At 34.8% G+C, this 18,400-nt stretch overlaps 1 protein-coding gene across 3 annotated transcripts in view; it reads right to left on the bottom strand.

Moving 5' to 3' along the window:
• Nucleotides 1-18,400, bottom strand: part of ATR (ATR checkpoint kinase) — a 103,365-nt gene that overhangs the window by 67,143 nt on the left and 17,822 nt on the right. For 2 of the 3 annotated variants that reach the window (XM_022582664.3, XM_089911045.1), the window contains 13 exons: nt 18,127-18,279; nt 17,197-17,389; nt 16,702-16,964; nt 14,986-15,176; nt 14,741-14,841; nt 13,917-14,088; nt 13,121-13,291; nt 11,329-11,523; nt 9,926-9,955; nt 9,572-9,757; nt 4,934-5,026; nt 3,302-3,432; nt 1,751-1,894 (listed from right to left, as the gene is read on the bottom strand). In XM_022582664.3, coding sequence (XP_022438372.1) covers nt 1,751-1,894; nt 3,302-3,432; nt 4,934-5,026; nt 9,572-9,757; nt 9,926-9,955; nt 11,329-11,523; nt 13,121-13,291; nt 13,917-14,088; nt 14,741-14,841; nt 14,986-15,176; nt 16,702-16,964; nt 17,197-17,389; nt 18,127-18,279 — 2,023 coding nt within the window. The remainder of the gene's footprint in view (nt 1-1,750; nt 1,895-3,301; nt 3,433-4,933; nt 5,027-9,571; nt 9,758-9,925; nt 9,956-11,328; nt 11,524-13,120; nt 13,292-13,916; nt 14,089-14,740; nt 14,842-14,985; nt 15,177-16,701; nt 16,965-17,196; nt 17,390-18,126; nt 18,280-18,400) is intronic. The other variant, XM_022582665.2, reaches the window with a different exon arrangement.

Here is an 18,400-nt window from a genome sequence, read left to right as displayed (position 1 = left end):
GGCAGAAGAGATGTTGGGCCTATTTGGGGTCTAAGTGTTAAAAAGGTCTGGAAGCTTCTGGTTTTGTCCTCATGAGAGTCCTGAGTCACCATGTAAGAAGTCTGCCTACCATCAGAGGCAGGTTACATGGAGACAGAGAGAAGCTCTGAGACTAAATGAAAGAGGGAGAAGCCCAGCCAAGTCTACCTGCTGGCTGACTGCAATGACCATTGGTAACAACAGCCAAGGAACTGACCAGCTGAACCCAGCCCAGACTGCAAAATCATCAGTAAATAAAAATGCTTGTTGTTTTAAGACACTAGGTTTTGGAGTGGTTTATAATGCGGCAATACAAACCCAACCCCAAAACACAAATTCTCACAAAGATATACTAGAGAAAAATACGTAAGTAATTCTTACTGAGGCTGCAATTTTTAACTTGCTTCAAATATAAAGCCCTAATATTTCTGGGTCCAAATAAAAGTGTTTCTAAATTCTAGTCTTCATTAACTCATGCAACAAACAGGTATTAAGTAACTACTGTGTGCTACTATTTGCTAGAAACTGGGGATGTAAAAATAAAGAAAGCTGCGGTAACTCCTTCACTCAGAGAGCTTAAGGTCTTCTATCTGGCAGAGTGAAAGAGAATTTTTTTATTATATGAAAAGGCAGAGAAATAATTCCTCTAAAATAAACAGCAAAGATATGCTATTTGCTTAATAATCCAAAAGGTATTTAAAAAGTGATCTAGATCAGTGATTATATTGTTCCATTATGTACAAAATACCAAAAATAAGAGTATTTTAATTGGAAAAAAACTCCATTAACCTTTTCTTCTGTATTTTCTCCGACTGAACAGTTACAGAAAATGATTAATGGAACTGCAACAGAATAAGGATAAGTAAGTAAATAAATAGTACTTAAATCCTAATTTTTCAGAAGTAACTATGACATACAACAGTATGTGTAAAAATGGACAAAAAAAATTTCAGTGTATAGAAAGACATTCCAGGCTAAAAAGCAGCCTGAGTGAAAAATAAAAATGGGAAGGAGTAATGTATATTCTTGCATTAGCAGTCTGGATTGGCTACAGCCTAATATCTGCTTTGAAAAATCTTGGGAAATGATTTTAAGAAATAAGATGTGGCCAGATTTTAGAAAGCCTTGAATATCAAAATAAACAATTTGGAATTTATCAGCTAGGAAGCAGAGAAACACAGAGTGTCTCTGCACGCTGAAATGATACAGATAAAGAGATGTTTTAAAATATGAACAATATGAAGAAACATAATAAAAGCTTAAAGGAAGGGAGGCTGGTTAATGCAATGAAGTAATAAGGGTTTCAACTAAGGTAAGCTGTAGAAAAAAAGTTATTAGCTCTCCTAATCTTTCTCATGCATTCAATTGTCTGCCTTTTAACTGTGAGAAGAAAGGTAATATTAGTCTCACCCCTTTCAAAATTGATGAAAAATAATTTTGAGTTACTGACATACTAACAACTAAGCTTAAAATATAATAATAATAAAAGCCATGTCACAACTGAAAGAGTGTCAGTTTGGTATGTACTGACTTAAAGCATGTCAATTACTTCTGTTTATTAACGGACTCTAAATTAAAAAGAATGTGAACAGTTCCACACTACCAACAGTAACCTTAATACCCTGAGACACAAAAATGCAGTAATAGAAAGCTGTTATCTTTATTAATTTCATTTAGACATAAAAATGCAATAATAGAAAGCTGTTATCTTTATTAATTTCACTTACAATACCTGTTTTCAATTATGAGGTAGTGAAATATAGCTGCAGTTTCTTTAGGCTGGATGTGTATGAGAGGTAACAAAGCTACTATTACATGACTGAGAAGGGAGCCTAGATAAGCGTGATCCAGGCAACGAACAAAGCAGTCCCAAGCCCTATGTGAAAAAACAAAAGTTAAAAGTCACATCATTTTTATTATTTGCAGAGCTCCATCAGTTAATTATTAGATGAACAAACAATGATACATACAAGCAAAAAGATTACAAGGCAGCTGTAAAAATGGAATAAAGATCAGTACTGTATACTCAAATAGAATGATCTCTGTAATACACTAAGTCAAAAAAAGCAAGGTGAAAAACAATGCTTATAATATGCTACCTTTTGGTGCAGGGTTAACATGAAAAAAAAAGTATCTGTGAGTAAGTGTGCATTTGCTTATACTTTTAGAAAGGGGGGGATTATACAAAAATTAATAAAAATAGACACATCTATTTTTAGCAATTCAGGAATGAAGGCTAGATTCTCTGAGTGTTACTTGTTACATAAATTTGAATTTGGGACAAAGTAAATGCTTTATATGATTTTTAAATTAAATAAAATAGAAGGAAAAAGCAACCTCTAAAAATTTTAAGCAAACTTAAATTGAACCTAATAATACCAAGTAGATGGCACAGCTATATAGGAAAGAATTCTTTCACATGACTTTAAAACATATTATTTTTTAAAATTCTTTCTAATATTCTTTTCCATTATGGTTTATCACAGGGTTTTGAATATAGTAAAATATATTATTCTGACTGTACATCTCCAATAAAATATAGTCAAGAACAAAAAGAAACTCTCAGAAGCTTAAACTGCATTCAGTAGTTTTATTGTTAGCAGTATTACTGAAATTAAATTAAATTAGCAATCAGCTAAATCCTACACGCCAAAATCTCAGTGGCCTAAAAGAAATGTGGAGAGGAGACTTAAGGGACGAATCTGTTTCTAAGAGTTACTTAGGGGGTCAAACAACCAAACGTGTGACATGTGCATCTTATGTGGATTCTAATTCAAGCAAACCAACATCTTTGGGAAAAAACATCTTTGAGACAATTGGGGAAAGCTGAATTAGATAATATTAAGGAATTCCTATTAGTTCTGCTAAGTATAATAATTTATGATGGTTATATAGTTTTTTAAATGTCCTTATCCTCTAGATACATCTGAGGTATATTTAGAAGTACAATGATATGATACTGGGTTTTCTTTAAAACATTCCAAGTAACAATAAAAAAGGTAGAGGTGGAAAGATTAAATAAGATTAACAATATTGATAACTACTGAGGCTGGGAAACGGGTATATAGGGGTTCATTATATTATTCTATTTCCCAATATATTAAAATACTTCACAGAAAAATGTTTTTAAAGAAGGAAACACAGTCCCTTTTCAATACAAATAGCCTTTCTACCTTAACTATTTCTTATTTCTGGTTTGAACCCAAATTCCCTCAAAGAGATGAAGAAATCAAGTTAGTATTGGGAAATGCAAAAAATCTAATGAACTCAGGCAGTCATTTACCTGCAACACAATTCAGGAAAATCATCCTTGAATCGAAGGCCAGTTCTCAGTGTGGTCATCATCTTCACCCTCACAGAACTGACATGTTTGGGTCCCATTAATTTCATCAAAGACATCAAACTGTTCAAGGCCTATAAAATAAGCAGGGTTTCAAAATAAAGCCATAAAGAAGCTGGCAGGAGCAGATGAGCCTTAAGGACAAGTGCTTCCCACACTAATCTCAGAGTACGTATTCTCTGGCAACACAAGGTCTAATAAATGTTGGCAGTTTATTCTGTCCAAGTGCTTATGTAAGAGTTATAAATTTGAAAAACACGAGTTGAGTTCTTTTTTTTTTCCCTCTTTGAAGGTGATTTGTTATTTTGGTTCTGATGGTCCTCTTAAGCAGTAATTTTCCAATTTATTAAGAATCTAATACCTACTGTTTAATCTTCTTCATATCCATCCCAAACTGCTATGCAGCACATGCATTTTTGTCCTAATGGTACTAAATTCAACATGCTCTAATTTAGTAATAAAACAAATAGGTAACTAATGACATACTCAGAAAATAATACACACATTTGTATTGAGGTGGAATACAGAATCAGACTTGTATGAATAGCTCCAGATTCTAATGAAGAGGTAAAGAAACTCTCCAGTCAACCTTAACTATGTGCCAAAATATGCAAACTCTTTATGGTTTAAAACTAACTCTAGTATTCTTAGATTTGAGGTTATTCTCTCACTTGGGATAACAGTAAGAAAGATTTCACATAGATACAAGTTATTTGGGGGATTAAATTTACCAGTTGACACCAAAAGGACAAGTATTGGTTGCTGAAATTTTTAGAGGTTAATTAATTAAGAGAAGGGAAGTACAGACTGAAATAAAAGCTTCCATTCATGGGCTTTCATTATAATTTTACTGACTGAAGAGTGGAGACAAATAAAAAGGGAAATTTAATCAGTACCTAAAATTCTATCCCAATCTACAGACAAAAATTTCCAGGGGTGACCAATTGTGACAGCAATCATAAGGAAATTTCACTGTGCCAAATGTATTTAAACATACACTGACAAATACTGAAGTTACTTTACTTTCTGTAACTTAACATTTTTGGTATTCAAAAGCACCATGGGCCATGACTCACATGAGACCAATTTGGGCCAATGCATTCAATAATGCAACTTCTGTTTGAGCTATCAGGGAGTGCTGGTCTCTTTTCTTCCCACTGAGCTAGATGTTGTGACGACGTGAGCCTGAAGCCGTTGGGGCCATCACCTAGCACTTAAGTTAGAGCCAATCCAAAGGAATTTGAGCTAACTGATTAATTCTGAGAATACTGTGTCCAAAATCAAGCTATGCCCGAAGCTATATTATCCTTACACTTTTAGTTACAGAGCCAACAAATTCCTTTAAGCCAGTTTGGGTGAGTTTTCTGTCCCTTATAAACAAAAGAACAGTAAATGATATAATTTTTCTTTTTAGATTCCCCGAAAGCTTATGTGAGTTGTTCAGGAACACAGAATATCATGTGTTTGATTATTTTTCATCTTTGAATGTCTGCAGCTAGAAGGAGAAGTCATGTCTCCTGCATATTCTATATGAATTCTGTTCTGGCACTTTGCAACTCAACTATCACCACCTACCATTTTCTTATCTTCAATGCCAACACTGGAGCTCAGTAACTGCATGTTAAAAAAGGCCAAGATGCCCAACAACTTGGGTTGCAAATAATCAGCCTAAGGGAAAAAAAAAACCCACATAAAAAAGGTACTACATAAGTTTTATACAGATCAAATTTCATAAATCAACAATTTATTTATATTATTTCTATTTTATCTAACTACGTTAGAATATTGGAAATAAACAGTCGGTGAATTAAATTTTTCCCAAAGCATATATTTTCACATGTAATACTTTAAAAATTAGTGAAACTGATTTACAATCAAAATATGATTAAACAGTACTGTACAGTGAGAAAATCATAAGCTTTTGAATTACAGTTGAGCTATGGTGGGATTTTCAGGATCTGACTCATGTCAGCATCCAGAGTGGAGAGGATATTTATCTTAAGGAGAAGAAGAATAGAGAAAGACAAGTGAATGTCCTTATCTAGAGCATTTAGAGCTAAGGTGGAAAAAAAAAAGTACTTGATTACGGAATAGGTACCCTGCCAGAATGAAGGTCTGACATAGAGGTCAAATCCACTGATGTAATAGTAACAAAGGGGTACAAGCCTTGGGCATCAACAATTACAGGTTAGGTATCACTGTCCATGGCACTTTGGGTCTCCTGAAGTGGACAGGGTTAATTCTTTCTTGAAAAAGGGTCCTAGAGGAGTGGGTATGGGCTTTAAAATCAGCCAAACCTGGGTTTGAATCCCAGTTTTGACACTTCCTAGTATTTGATGCTGGATAAGTTACTTAGCTTCTCTGGGTCTGTAAGATGGGACAATGAAAGCACCAACTGCATAGAGTTTGTTGTAGAGATTAAATAAGATATCACGTGTTAAGCCCTTAGAATATAGTAAAGTGTTAAATAAACTTAAGTTAGTATTATTAAAAACTGGGAATGTGAGTACTCTGCAAAGAAGAATTTCCCCCTCTTTAAAAATCTTTATGTATAGGCAAGAAAAGGGACCAAAAAAAAAAGCGGGGGGGCTGGGGAGAAGTAGCAATTAGAATATTTTCCAACTCCAGGAGAAAGTTGCATTGTTTGGCATTGAGGCACCTAATTTAAGTATCTCTAGGTTACACACACTGCCAGGCTGGGGTCGGGGGGCAGTAAGAAGGGTGTGCACTACCTCACAGTAGAGAGGAAATTAGGTGTCCAACACGTTCTCCAGGTTAGATGTTGGGATAAACTTTTTTTCTCTTCCAAAGCACAGAGAATCATCAGTTTTACCAAAGCCTAAAATTACATTTAATTTACAAACTTCTGATTTGTATTAAGACTCAACTTAGGTTTAATAAGCCATAATTCATTAATCGCATGGTTCCAGCCCATTCTTAAATGAAAAGCAGATATAGATGATACTCACATAGTCCGTGTCAACATTCTAATTTTAAAGCTCTTATATTTAGACAAATAGTTCGTTCATCTGCCACTCACCAAATATTTATTATGTATGCCTAGAATACTGTGCCAGGTGTACGAGATAAGCTCTCCCTACTAGTTTACATGGGACACTGATATGAGAAGAAGACATTAAACAAGTACATACATAAGGTTGTGATAAGTGTTATAAAGAAATAAACGTGATCACATGAGAGAGAACTGGGATGAGGTGATCAGGAACTTAGATAGGGTGATCAGGAAACTCTGAGATCTAAAGAATGAAAAAGATCCAGGATAATATTCCAAGTAAAGAAACTACGTATTGCAAAGGCTGTAAAGCAGGAAAAGACTTGACATGTTTAAGAAACACAAACAAAACAATGCTGAAATACAGGGAGAAAGGAAGATAAAAGTTGCACAATATGGGGCCTCCCTGGTGGCGCAGTGGTTGAGAGTCTGCCTGCCGATGCAGGGGACGCGGGTTCGTGCCCCAGTCCGGGAAGATCCCACATGCCGCGGAGCGGCTGGACCCGTGAGCCATGGCCGCTGAGCCCGCGCGTCCAGAGCCTGTGCTCCGCAACGGGAGAGGCCACAACAGTGAGAGGCCGCGTACCACAAAAAAAAAAAAAAGGTTGCACAATATGAGGGTGGAAAGATATACAGACCACGTACAGCCTTATAAGAGCAATGAAAACAACAGAAGGAATTTAGGCAGGGGATAATGTGAGTATAAGTTGTAAGAAGAGTACTTCAAATGCTGTGTAAATAACTGATTAAAGATGCAGGAAAGGAAGAGCAATAGGAGAGAACTGTTAGGAGGTTTTTATAGTATTCCTGGAGAAAGATGACGGTCACTTGTATAAGGGTGGTGGCGGCAGAGATGGAAAGATATATTTTGGGGCTAGACTTGGAAGGACTTGTTGCTACTCAATTTTAAAGGATATAAGAAGTGAAGGGCTCATGAATACCTTCCAGGTTTTGAAGCAACTGAGCTTCTAGGTAGACACTGGTACCATCTCCTGAGAAGGGAAGACTGTGAGAGAAACAGGTTAAAGGGAAAATAAAGATTTTTTAACGGACATGTAATGTTTGGAATTGAGATGTTTAAAAGACGGACAAATAGAGATTACAAAGAGGAAGCTGGACAGTCTCTATCTGTCATCTTCCCTCATCCTCAGATCCATTCTCTGCTCTTTCCTGCCTTGCTATGTGCCTAGGAGGCTAACCAGATTTCATCACTCAAGGTATCTTTCCCTCTGTCTTCCCACTAAATTCAGTCAACAGGAGGCACCAACAAGGGAACAAAGGGCAGGAGGAGAGCATGTGGTATTTATACTTCCTGTTCTCTCTGCGTTGTGAGGTGGCCCTGGCAGTGGTTATATACAATGAGAGCCCTTCCCCCACACCATGATTCTAGCTCTCAACCAGGCTCTGGTAATGCCATTTCTTCCTGCCCAGGACTAAGGGGAGCATATGTTTTCTGCCGTTTCTAGTCCCTGGGCTCCTTAACATTCCATGCTGGTTCTCTTAACCTTGCCCATATCAATGAAAATAGTCCCTTCATTAAATTCTTTTCAGTGAAACATTTTTGTGTATTCCATCTGTTTCCTGCCAGGACCTAACTTGCATAAGCCCAAAAGTCCAAAGCTCAAGAGAGGTCTGGACTAGAACTTCCACTATGAAATCATCAAAATGTAAATCATATTACAGGACCAGATGAATTCAGATTCTTTCTCATTTAAAGAGAGAATATTTATAGAGAAAAAGACCCAATTACACAGTACTGAACCAATCTAACATTTAGAGGATAAAGTAGATAAAGTAAAGATTAAGAATGAGTGGACAAAAAAAAGAAAAAAAAAGAATGAGTGGACAATCAACAGATGAATGGATAAAGATGTGGTACATATATACAATGGAATCCTACTCAGCCATAAAAAAGAATGAAATAATACCATTTGTAGCAACATGGATGAACCAAGGGATTATCATACTATGTGAATACTATGTGAAATAAGTCAGAAAGAGAAAGACAAATACCATATGCTATCACTTACATGTGGAATCTAAAATATGACACAAATGAACTTTATCGACCAAACAGAAACAGACTCACAGACATAGAGAACAGACCTGTGGTTGCCAAGGGGGAGGGGGTGGGGGAGGGATAGATTGGGAGTTTGGGATTAGCAGATGTAAACTATTATATATAGAATGGATAAACAAGGTCCTACTGTATAGCACAGGGAACTATATTCAGTATTCTGTAATAAACCATAATGGAAAGGACTATGAAAAAGAATATATGTATGTTAACTGAATCACTTTGCTATACAGCAGAAATTAACACATTGTAAATCAACTATACTTCAATAAAATAAATTAAAAATAAAGAATGAGTAGACAGTGAAGCAAAAAGAAAACCAAGAAAATGCAGTGTCACAGATGCCACATAAGAAAGGATGGTCAGTTGTACTGAATGCTACTGGAAGCTGAATAAGATAGGAAAAGAGAAGTGACCATTAGATGTGATAGCAGGAAGACTGCTTTTGACCTTAAGATGAGAATTTCAGTAGAATATTTAGAACAGAGTCAGGCTAAAATAAGCTAAAGAATGAATGGGAAATGAGAAAGCAGAGATAGAAACCTCTCAAGATATTTTGCTGATAGACAAAATATCAGCAAAATATCAGCAAAATTTGAGTCTCTTGAAAGAATGAAAGCAATCAAAATAAAAAATAGTAAGCCTCAGGATTTATGTTTTTTCAGGTGAAGAAATAAAATAGTAAGATGATTTCAGATACGAATTTAAGACAAGGAAAGAAAAAGGAATAACATATTTTCTAACTTATCTTAAATCTAACAATGGATTTAAATATAGTTAGAAGTGATAAAGTTAGCATGTCATGCCACGGAAGGGGTAGCGCGGGGAGCTACAAACACACTCTAATCTACAGTGAAAAAGTGGTGAAGAAAAATGAACATTTTTACCGAATGAAAAAATAAAGTCTAAGATCATATGAAAATGCATATTTTTCAATGCTAATATGTATGCTGTGACAATGTAATTTAAATCATCAGCCTTTTCAAAATAAAAATCCCAATCGAAAATTTAAATAAATCTCTAGCATTTGGAAAATATATAAAACACCTGTTTCTCCAATTTCATAATTAAGCTACAAAAAGGAGAAAAACCAAGCAAAAAACCCATACAACATATTCCTTACCATTAGTTCGGGTGACGTGATATCTCTTGGGCCCTGATATGGATCATCACTAGATGCAAATGAGGCAAGTATTGACAAACCATTGAAAACCTGTTGATAGTGTTCTCCAATACGTAGCAATAGTTCATTATGCAGTCCTTGGAAATCTTGTCTCAACAGGCTCCCGAGTTCAATTTCTGTTTCATTCTAACCCAAAGACACATTTCAAAAATTTAAGAAAAAATTTTTTTCTCCATACTAATACCTTGGAAATAAGTATACTGATTTTAATACACTATTAGTTAATCAGGAGCTCTAGATCAGGTGACAAGAATTACTAATGATATAAAAAAGTCATTGGAAAAGGATTCTGACCTTGATTTCTCCTGGTAGGTCTGCCATGGGCTACAGGTAATGAAAACAAGTGATCAGACTTTATTTTGAAATAAAATTTTTAAAAGAGAGTCTAGTTTTCTATAAAGGTTCAAAATGTCATTCACTCATTATTCATGGAAATGTAACCCTGACAGGAAAATCAGTGGCTCAGAGCACAGTCTTTCTGGACAGACTGCTGATATCTAAATTCCAGCTTTATCATTTATTAGTTGTGCTGTGACTTAGACAAGTAACCTAATCTGACCTTTCTCTGCCTTAGTTTTCTCAACTATCAAATGGAAAAATAGTACTTTTATCTCACTGGGTAACTGTGAGGAGTTATCCAAGTGAAATGATCCATAAAAATTGTTTAGCAAAATTTCTGGCATGTAGTAAGAAGCACTGAAATGTTATTATCATTCCACCTTTACAATAAAGATTTTCTTTCTCAAAATGAATAAATATACTCAATATTCAAAAAGTCTCATGTGGAAAGAGATCTATAGCTGGCATATCATGAAATACGTGAAATAAATTAACATCAGAGAAAAAGAGTAGAGTTACATATGCATATCTGATAGGTTCTCTTGTTCCCATACAGCCTCTTATTCCTCAGATATTGTTGCTACTATAACACCAAAAAAAGAAGCACAAGCTATAATTTTAAATTTGAAAACTAGCAAGAAACTGGGCCAAACTGTAATCAGAGCACTAAGTAACTAAACTCAGTGCCAACACTGTACTACAGGTGAAGGATACTGCCTCTTCCAATAGATGTAATTACTTGCATATCATTAGTCATTTTACAGCTCCAATCAATTAATAAATTCTAAAATGAAATTAGCTGGGACTTCCCTGGTGGTCCAGTGGGAAGGACTCCATGCTCTCAATGCAGGGGTCCCAGGTTTGATCCCTGGTCGGAGAACTAGATCCGACATGCATGCCACAACTAAGAGTCCGTGTGCTGTAAATAAGAAGCCCACGTGCCACAACTAAGAAGTCTGCATGCTGCAACTAGGAAGTCTGCATGCCACAGTGAAGATCCCGCATGCCCCAACTAAGACCCGGCACAGCCAAAATAAAAATAAATAAATAAATAAAATTAAAAAAAAAAAAAATGAAATTAGCTGAGAATCTGATCCATGAATGGATGACTACCTATCATATACCATTATGGTAAAACAATCAAAGAATATAACAAAAGAATAATTCTATTTAATACTCTCCTTGGCCCAGGGCAAAGCTTATTTACGTACCATTTGAACTTATATTACCCTAGGATAGATTATAAACTACGGATAGACTACAAACTACTCACTCTATTTCCTATAAGAATGTCACAACAGCTTTCCTATAATGCTAATTTAAACAAAAGAGTAAAATATAAACAAATATTCAATTACCTTTAGATAATGAAGGGCACGTTCTAATTCATCCTTGGAACAGGAACAGACCAAATGGGAAAAAATATACTTGAAATTATTTATTAAAATCTCTCTACGATTGACATTTAATTGTTTTCCTAAAGTTCGAATGAGAGCAGAAGCTGCAGGGCTTGCTTTGGCAGCAAGGTCAGGTAGCAGAACTTGTAACGTTCTCTGAAAAAGAAACACTACAATTACTAAAAAGTACATTTGTCCAGGTGATAAAATATTCATATAAGCTATGTTCAAAAATAATTTAAAATGCCACACAAATTTGGAGTCCACATACAACATATCTGAATTCAGATATACCATTTATTCATTCAACACATATTTAACGAGCATCTATTATGATTCAGGCACTTCAGATACAGCAGTGAAAAAACAGACAAGGTCCCTGATGGCACAGAGTTTACACTGCAGAGGGGGAGAGACAGACAATAAATAAGCTAATGTACAAGTAGCAAAGAAAATAATTTCTCATGAGTATGTGTTAAAATATACTCATGCTCTTAAGGCAGTGGTTCCAAGCCTGATTTACTATTTGAGCTAACTATAGTATTTAGACAATAAGCAAGAGTAGCCATAAATGCAATATTTAAAATTTTTTAAATTAAAAAGTTGATGCTGCAAAATTAAAGAAAACCTTTTTAACACACCCACCATTCCAACATGGCAGCAAATCTACTTTGATTTTGGTCTGTTTCCTTTAAGATCTCGTTCATAAAATAATACACAAAATTCCAAACATAAAATGGTTGATCTTTCATTTATTATGTATCTAATGAACAACTACTACATGTCAGCCACTATCCTAGGCACCGAAGATGTGACAGCAAATAACACTCAGGCCCTGCCCTCAGAGACACTTAAACCTTATTTCTGTTATGCCTTTCAACTTAATATTAATCCTGTAAGACTGTTATGACATTATAAGGTAGTTTCTCTAAAGTATTTATAATTATTATGTTAAGGTACATAATATTCTAGGACCTAAATATTAGACACCTAGTTTCTTCTCTGGGTTTTGTCTATTTGCTACTTGGAAAATGTTGCAATAAACATCTGTGCTTTGGGGCTCCCAGATGGAACTACTGAGGGAAAAAGTAAAAATATCTTTGTGGTCCTTAGTGTATAGTATCATATTTCCTTCTAGGATTTGTCCAATTTACATGCAATTTAACTTTGTTAAAATATGATAATACTGTAGAGAAAAATTCTGCATGGGTCACTATTATAATATTAACTAAGAAAAATAAACTTTGCCTTCAGGAAAACATAAGAAGATAATCTACACCATCCATCTTTCAAACCTCAGCCCCACTAATGACTTTTCAAAGGCTTCCCAAACTACTTCATACTACAAACTCTATCATCTGAATTCACAGGTCATCTATAGCACTAGTTTGTACTATATTACTCCAACTCCTTAGGGCTAGGTAAGATCATATTAGACTTTCCATTACCAATGGAACCAATCATAGCACTAAAGACATAAGGGCTCAGTAAACTGAACTCATTAGCATTAATTAAATAGTATGAACCTTTCAAGATAGCTAACTCTATAGAGCAATGACTCAAATCAACACGTATTTCACTTTTATAACATAAGTAATATTATCATATCAAAGTCAAAGGAAAACATGCAAATTTGAAAATCTATGGTCTACATTGTACTTGCCAGATTTTATTTTAAAAAAATCTAGAATGGAATAAACACAAAATATTAAATTGAAAACCTCAATTAAGTCAACTATACTTTGCAACTTACAGTAAGGAAACGATTAAGATCAGGAAAGTCAAAAACATTGGCAATTTCAGACAAGGTATTTAAAGCCATTTCTCTCTGGTGAGCCACATCTTGTTTCCGCATCTCAGCATTCTGGCATGGAGTACTAGGAAGCACTGTCATCTGACTGGAGTGGAGGGATTCTACCAAAAACTAAAGCAAAATGATTTATTAGTTTTCACACAAGGAAGAACATTTAACTAATATGTTTTAAGTTAACATAAAGGACAGTATTGGACAGTGTTCTAAACATATTACCTAAATTAGTTCATTTAATTTTTGTAACAATCTTAATGAGGTAGACTGTGCATATACTCCCTTTTACAGATGAAGTAACCAGGCTTAGTTAAGAAACTTGAATATCTTGCTAAGGATTACACCACTAACACAGTACAAAGCCTGTATTTTAAACATATCCTTACTTTTCAGCCTTGAATCAACCTTTTTTTTTTAAAACAAAGTGCCTTATCCATAATATCAAGTCATAAAAAAGTTTATTATCACTAAAAGAAAGGCTAATACAGAAAGGCTTCTCTTAACAGATTAACAATAGAGAGTAATAATTATTATAAGATGATTTTTCCCCTCTCCCATTTATAAACAATATCTTCAGACCAAGATACGAAAATATAAAAATGAGATTTACATTCTTTTAAATAAACCATTTTAAAAAATACCTCTTTTTTAAAGCAAGAAAAGTAAAACATATATGTGTTCTTTTTTTAACTTTTGCAAAGTAATTCTATTTCCTATAGTCAAGGCCAATGCTGACTCTCACCTGACAGATGGGTTTCTTATACTGGCTGAAAAAGTTTTGCAGTTTAACACTTTTAGCTGCAACCAGAGCTCTAATTTCTGTGTATGCTGCTCCAGAGACAGATGCTGACTTGGATAATAAACAATGCAATAAGTGCAAGAGTGCAAAAGGTACCAAATCCCCTTTTGCTGCCCTAAAATTATTAAAAAAAAAAAAAGTTACCATCAATGTTTTGAAAATAAATGGAAATCCACAAATAAATGCATACTGATATCACACTTCTTCCTATAACATTACATCTCTCCTAATACCATTTCTTTTTTTTTAATGCTTGAAAATCTTTTATTAGTCACCTCTTAAGCTTCTCTGCAACAAAAATGTACACAAATTAGAATTTTAACTGTTTTATGTTCTTGATTCTTTTTTTTTTAACACCTTTATTGGGGTATAATTGCTTTACAATGGTGTGTTAGTTTCTGCTATATAACAAAGTGAATCAGTTATACATATACATATGTTCCCATATCTCTTCCCTGTTGCATCTCCCTCCCTCCCACCCTCCCTATCCCACCCCTCCAGGCGGTCACAAAGCACTGAGCTGATATCCCTGTGCTATGCAGCTGCTTCCCACTAGCTATCTACCTTACGTTTGTTAGTGTATATATGTCCATGCCTCTCTCTCGCTTTGTCACAGCTCACCCTTCCCCCTCCCCATATCCTCAAGTCCGTTCTCCAGTAGGTCTGTGTCTTTATTCCTGTTCCTATCACCATTTCTAACAGCAGGCAAACAATAAAGGAAAATGGCCAAAATAAATAAGGAAGTATACAAAAGCTGCCAAACATACCTTCCAATATCCCCTGTTGTAAGAATCAAGGTATCCTTCAACTCATTATTTCTTGAGATCTGAGCATGTGTATATGCTTCCTTCATTCTTAAGACAAAAAGCTAGACCAATAAAATTAACTAGTTAAATTTTTAAAGTCAGGTTTATGAAAACACACACAAAAAAATTAAATAAAATTTTAATAAAATAAAATAAAATAAAAATAAAATAAAATAAAATTTAAATTTAAAATAAAAATCATCAACCTCTTTTATAAATCCATCTTCAGCATCCAAGGATTCCAATATATGCTTGATATTTCCACTAAAAGCCACTCTAACATCCTTGTCTGGATCTTCCATTAAATTTAATAAAGTTCCAAGAACCATTTTTACATCTGTTTCATCTTCTCTAAAATCAAGGTGCTTACAAAGATGATACAGATTATCTATGAAAGCTAAAGGGCAAAAGCATAAAATACTTAATTTAACACAGTAAACAGAAAAGTTTTACTATAAAAATGCTGTCAATAAATAATATACTACAAAGAATGCTAAGTTGTCTAATAAAGTCAATATTTAGTGTTTAAATTTGTAAAGCACACAGAATTCTGGAGGATTAAAACGAATAAATACTGAATACTTATAAAACTGAATACTTTTAAATTTACTTTTACTTAATAAAAGTTATACATAATTTAAATCTAAAATAAATTCTAGAATTTTTTAAAGTTTTAAAATGACTAGTCACTTAGATTTTGTAGATCATTATATTACTGGGATAGATTTAAAAGCACATTTCACTAATCTAAAGAACTGTGAATTAAGGGCAAGCTTAGCCTTACTGTTAATCTTACTTTGTTTTTACAGATTTATTTATTACTTATTTATTTTATTTATTTTTGGCTACGTCAGGTCTTAGTTGCGGCACGCGGGATCTTTCATTGCAGTGCTCGGGCTCTTCGCTGTGGTGCACAGACTTCTCTCTAGTTGTGGCATACGGGTTTTCTCTCTCTAGTTGTTGCGCGCAGGCTCCAGGAAGCACAAGCTCAGTAGCTGTGGCGCAGGGGCTTAGTTGCCCCGCGGGTGTGGGATCTTAGTTCCCTGACCAGGGATTGAACCTGTGTGCCCTACACTGTAAGGCGGGTTTTCTACCACTGGATCACCAGGGCAGTCCCTGTTAATCTTATATTACATTACATTACATTACTAGATTTAGGGAGTCCTAGAAATCACCTATCATACATTGCTTTGAAAACTTGAGGGCAAGTTGTAATTTATTACACAAACAAAGCAATCTTCCAAGTATGTGTATAAATCTCATGCTCCCAACAAATCCATACACCATTACCATCGGAAAGCAGCAAAGGTACAATCCATACTCCTCAGCTGGGCAAAGTATCTAACTATTTGAAGTTTTAAGGTCCAAAGTAGTGGCAGGGGACACATTAACAAGGTCCCTGGGATCACTGAAGAGGATACAGAATACTGAAACTCACAATATTGAAACAAACATCAGGTATGCCCCATTATACTGTCAAATCAAAAAAGCATTTAGAAAATCTAAAAATTACTTCCATTGTTAGTTCTGTGATACAGTCTAATACCAGACATCCCTTTTATGAACGATCATTACATAAGCATTGACTCTATCAAGCAAGTCTAATTTTTTAAGGCTTTAGCCTAATTCCACCACTGATTTTAAAAACAGAGCTTAAATAGGTTTTTTTTGTGTGTGTGTGTGTGTGGTATGTGGGCCTCTCACTGTTGTGGCCTCTCCCGTTGTGGAGCACAGGCTCTGGACGCGCAGGCTCAATGGCCATGGCTCACGGGCCCAGCCGCTCCGCGGCATGTGGGATCTTCCCGGACCGGGGCACAAACCCGTGTCCCCTGCATCGGCAGGTGGACTCTCAACCACTGCACCACCAGGGAAGCCCTTAAATAGGTTTTAAAATATTAAATATATCATAACAAACCACTCACCAAGTTTCACAGGACTAGGTAATTTTTTTTTCAGTAGGAAAAGGAATGGCTTGCAAACAGACACTTTTAGTCGAGAAGATGAACATTCATGTTGAGAAGTGACTTTTAGGCTCTTACATAAGAGGTCAATACGTCTATGTTCAGAGAAAGGCTCTGATAAAGAACTTGTCAAATAAAACATGCCATGAAGTGTACAGACAAGCTGACCAAGTATAGATGCAAATTCTTTCTTGACAATGTCAGAATCATCTTTGACTTTATCTCTATGGGGAAAAAAACAAAAAGTACTAAACGTTCTTGCTTAATTTTGTGGTCTAAATAGTCTTGTTTAATTTGAGGCAAAAGTACTGGTAAAACAAAAGGTAGAAGGAAAAAAGTTTTAATTCTAAAACTAAAAGCAATGTTTGTTCTATATACCCAGCAATAAACATAAATTTGCATATATGATATCTGTCCAATCAAGTTGTATATTCAAATTAAAATATTAATACATACATAAGAATCTTGGGAACTCTGTTATAAGAATTCTGCTGCTGTAATAAGATAAAAAATCCATTAATACAACTTGTCCGGATTACTTCATGGGAGCTCTGCAGGGCCCAGCTGTAAACTGCGGTTCTCCACTCAAGGTATATTCTTCTTGGAAAAAGAGTTAGAAGAAATACGCATCGTGACTGTGCCTGTGGTGCTGAAAAAATTAAGTCTATTAATCAAGATTTCTAAGTGTTAATTTTATATATATATATATACACACACACATATATATATTTACTCTCTGTTGTAAAGTCAATAACATTTAAAATACATATAGTATTTAATTAAAAGCTCCTTTTCCAAAAATAAAGCATGTGCACTGAAAAAGGTCTATGCCCAATCTTACTAGATAATCAGGGAAATCCAAATTGAAACACCCATCAGATAGCAAAAAACATATGTTTGTTTAGGTAGTTATGTCTCTGACATTCTTTCTTTCTTTTTTTTTTTAGCCGCACTGCGTGGCTTGTAGGATTTTAGCTACCTGACCAGGGATCGAACCTGGGCCTTCTGCAGTGAGAGCACAGTCCTAACCACTGGATGGCCAAGGAATTCCCTCTTTTTTTTTTTTTTAAGATAACAAAATTTTAAAATTTGACAATGCCAAGTGCTGGTGAGGATATGAAACAACAGGAACTCACATATTCTGCTAACAGAAATATAAACTGGAATGACATCTTTGGAGAACAATGTTGGCAGGATAGAGTTGAGGATGTACAAATCCTACAATTTACTCCTTTCTATATGTCTAACTCCTTCTTTTTAAATTATTAAAAAACGTACCTTCTCTTCTAATTATTGAAAAAATAGAAATGATAAGTGTTAGAAGTCCTATATAGAGATAAATGAAAAGAAAACAAATCACACATATAGAATTTTGTGACCACTTACAGTAGCTATCTGAAATCCTCTGGCTTACTGTTAGAAGGCTGGTGGCAAATGTGGTCAACTTTAAAGAGTCATCATCAGAATGGGAACAAATCCATGGAAGTGAGAGCATTCCACATAAGTCTTCCAGGATATGATCTTCAAATGAAGTTTTTACTACAGAAATACACAATAGGTGATTAATTATACCTTTTCTTTAATCATATTTACCTGTGTCTTCTTTCAATAAAAAAAAGACATTCTAAACATCTTTTACAAGTGGAATTACAGCAAACAT

The sequence above is a fragment of the Delphinapterus leucas genome, chromosome 4, assembly GCF_059928025.1.
Source record: "Delphinapterus leucas isolate spDelLeu-1000000601 "Yukka" chromosome 4, BTC_Dleu_Yukka2, whole genome shotgun sequence".
Classification (NCBI taxonomy): Eukaryota; Metazoa; Chordata; class Mammalia; order Artiodactyla; family Monodontidae; genus Delphinapterus; species Delphinapterus leucas.
The sequence above is the reverse complement of the archived record's forward strand: the minus strand, read 5'-3'. Positions and strand labels throughout refer to the sequence as shown.